Genomic DNA, 1,675 nt, shown 5'->3' with positions numbered 1-1,675 from the left:
TCACATTTCTCTCTACTAAACCACACCAAAAATATTGTTTTCTTTCATCGCTCGCCACAGACTACGTCTTTACGTACTTCATACTTCATCCCCATATATATCTCTACTGCAAATATGAGATCGCAATACATCTTTCCCGTAAACTCAGATTGAACCTCTATGAACTTCGAAATGGTATAGTATGACTGATATTGCTTCTCAATTTTGTATGATGTTGCACACGGTAAGACTTAAGAGAATGACTTAAAATCAGCAATAAACTCATTTTTAACCTTATTCCGTAGTGCTCGTTCGTACTGCTCGACAAACTGTTTCAATGATGTCTTTGCATGTACATAACCATCGAAGAAGGCATTCATACTTTTACTTCTTTGTGTCGTTAACATACTAGCGCAAAAGGTTGTTCTCGGGAAATAGGGCACCCAACGAACTCTGTTCTCGTACAATTCGGACAACCAAACGTTATCATGCAACTTATACATTTTGATCATATCTCTCCAACTTTCCTCAAATTCTTCAATAGACTGTGAATCATAAACCAGTACATGTATAGTTGAAAATATCGAAGCTTTATCCACGTGGTATCCAAATTTTTCTGGCAACTTCTTCAAAATATGCCACAAACACCACCTATGTTTTGTATTTGGGAAAATTATTTCAATTGCATTTTGCATAACTCTATCTTGATCTGTAATTATTTCATGCGGAGCTTTCCCACCCATGCACTTAAGCCATGTCCTGAACAACCAAACAAACCGCAACCCAACAAAGTCGATTGCTCATGATGATTAACGCCAACATACGTGGCGAAGGGCATGCCATACTTATTCGTAAGATAAGTTGTATCGAACGTAATGACATCCCCGAACTCTTTATATGCTTGCTTACACCGGTTGTCTACCTAGAAGACATTCTTCAACCGTGAATCATCATCCAAGTCAATACTAAAGAAAAATCCCGAGCATTGTGCTTGCATTTCAGAAAAGTAAGACTGTATTGCAGCTGCATCACCCTCACCAAGTCTAAGTCGTCTCACTTGTTTAATGTAGTTACGGCAATCCTTTTCAACACACGTCATATTCTCGTAACCACCTGCTTCAATGACTGCAGAGTTAAAACTTTTATGCAACGGTATTCTTGCTATGTCATTCACTTCAAGCCTCCATTTCAAATGGGCACTCAACACTCGGTTGTACCGATATAACCTCGACTTAGTAGGACTTGTCTCATGGTTGTGTTCGAGGTGGACAGTGTTAAGTTTCTAGTAACCATGGATATCTAAAGATGCAAATGTTCTAACTTTACAGCCCATCTAAATTGTTGGCTGCGGTTTCAGAGAAGTGCTTGAATTACTGCTTTTTAGTCCCTCACGACTGCATGTGAACGTGACAAATTTCAAAACCCCAGCATCATCCCTCGATGAAGTCCTTTTCCTAATCAGAAAACCCACGGCATAAGCATATCTCGCATAAAACTCATATACTTCTTTTTCATCTTTGAACTTCACGCTAACCTCAAGCGTAGTCAAACTATCTCCTCCTTCCGTGTTACCTTCCACAACATTCACATTGTCCTCCTGACATTATCATTTTCGAATTCTGTGTACAAAATTTCTTCCATATTCTCTTCACCTGCGAAACATGGACACATCCATTATTTACGCATTCAAAATGCT

General features: G+C 38.9%; 1 protein-coding gene across 1 annotated transcript in view; it reads right to left on the bottom strand.

Annotated features, from left to right (window-relative positions):
• Positions 1-230: 230 nt before the first annotated feature.
• The window catches only part of LOC111385912 (protein FAR1-RELATED SEQUENCE 1-like), a 2,745-nt gene continuing 1,300 nt past the window's right edge, over positions 231-1,675 (bottom strand). The window contains exons 2-4 of the mRNA XM_023010329.1: positions 1,403-1,576; positions 921-1,261; positions 231-738 (exon numbers count right to left, since the gene is read on the bottom strand). Coding sequence (XP_022866097.1) covers positions 231-738; positions 921-1,261; positions 1,403-1,576 — 1,023 coding nt within the window. The remainder of the gene's footprint in view (positions 739-920; positions 1,262-1,402; positions 1,577-1,675) is intronic.

The sequence above is a fragment of the Olea europaea genome, unplaced genomic scaffold (genome assembly GCF_002742605.1).
Source record: "Olea europaea var. sylvestris unplaced genomic scaffold, O_europaea_v1 scaffold3339, whole genome shotgun sequence".
NCBI lineage: Eukaryota > Viridiplantae > Streptophyta > Magnoliopsida > Lamiales > Oleaceae > Olea > Olea europaea.
The sequence above is the reverse complement of the archived record's forward strand: the minus strand, read 5'-3'. Positions and strand labels throughout refer to the sequence as shown.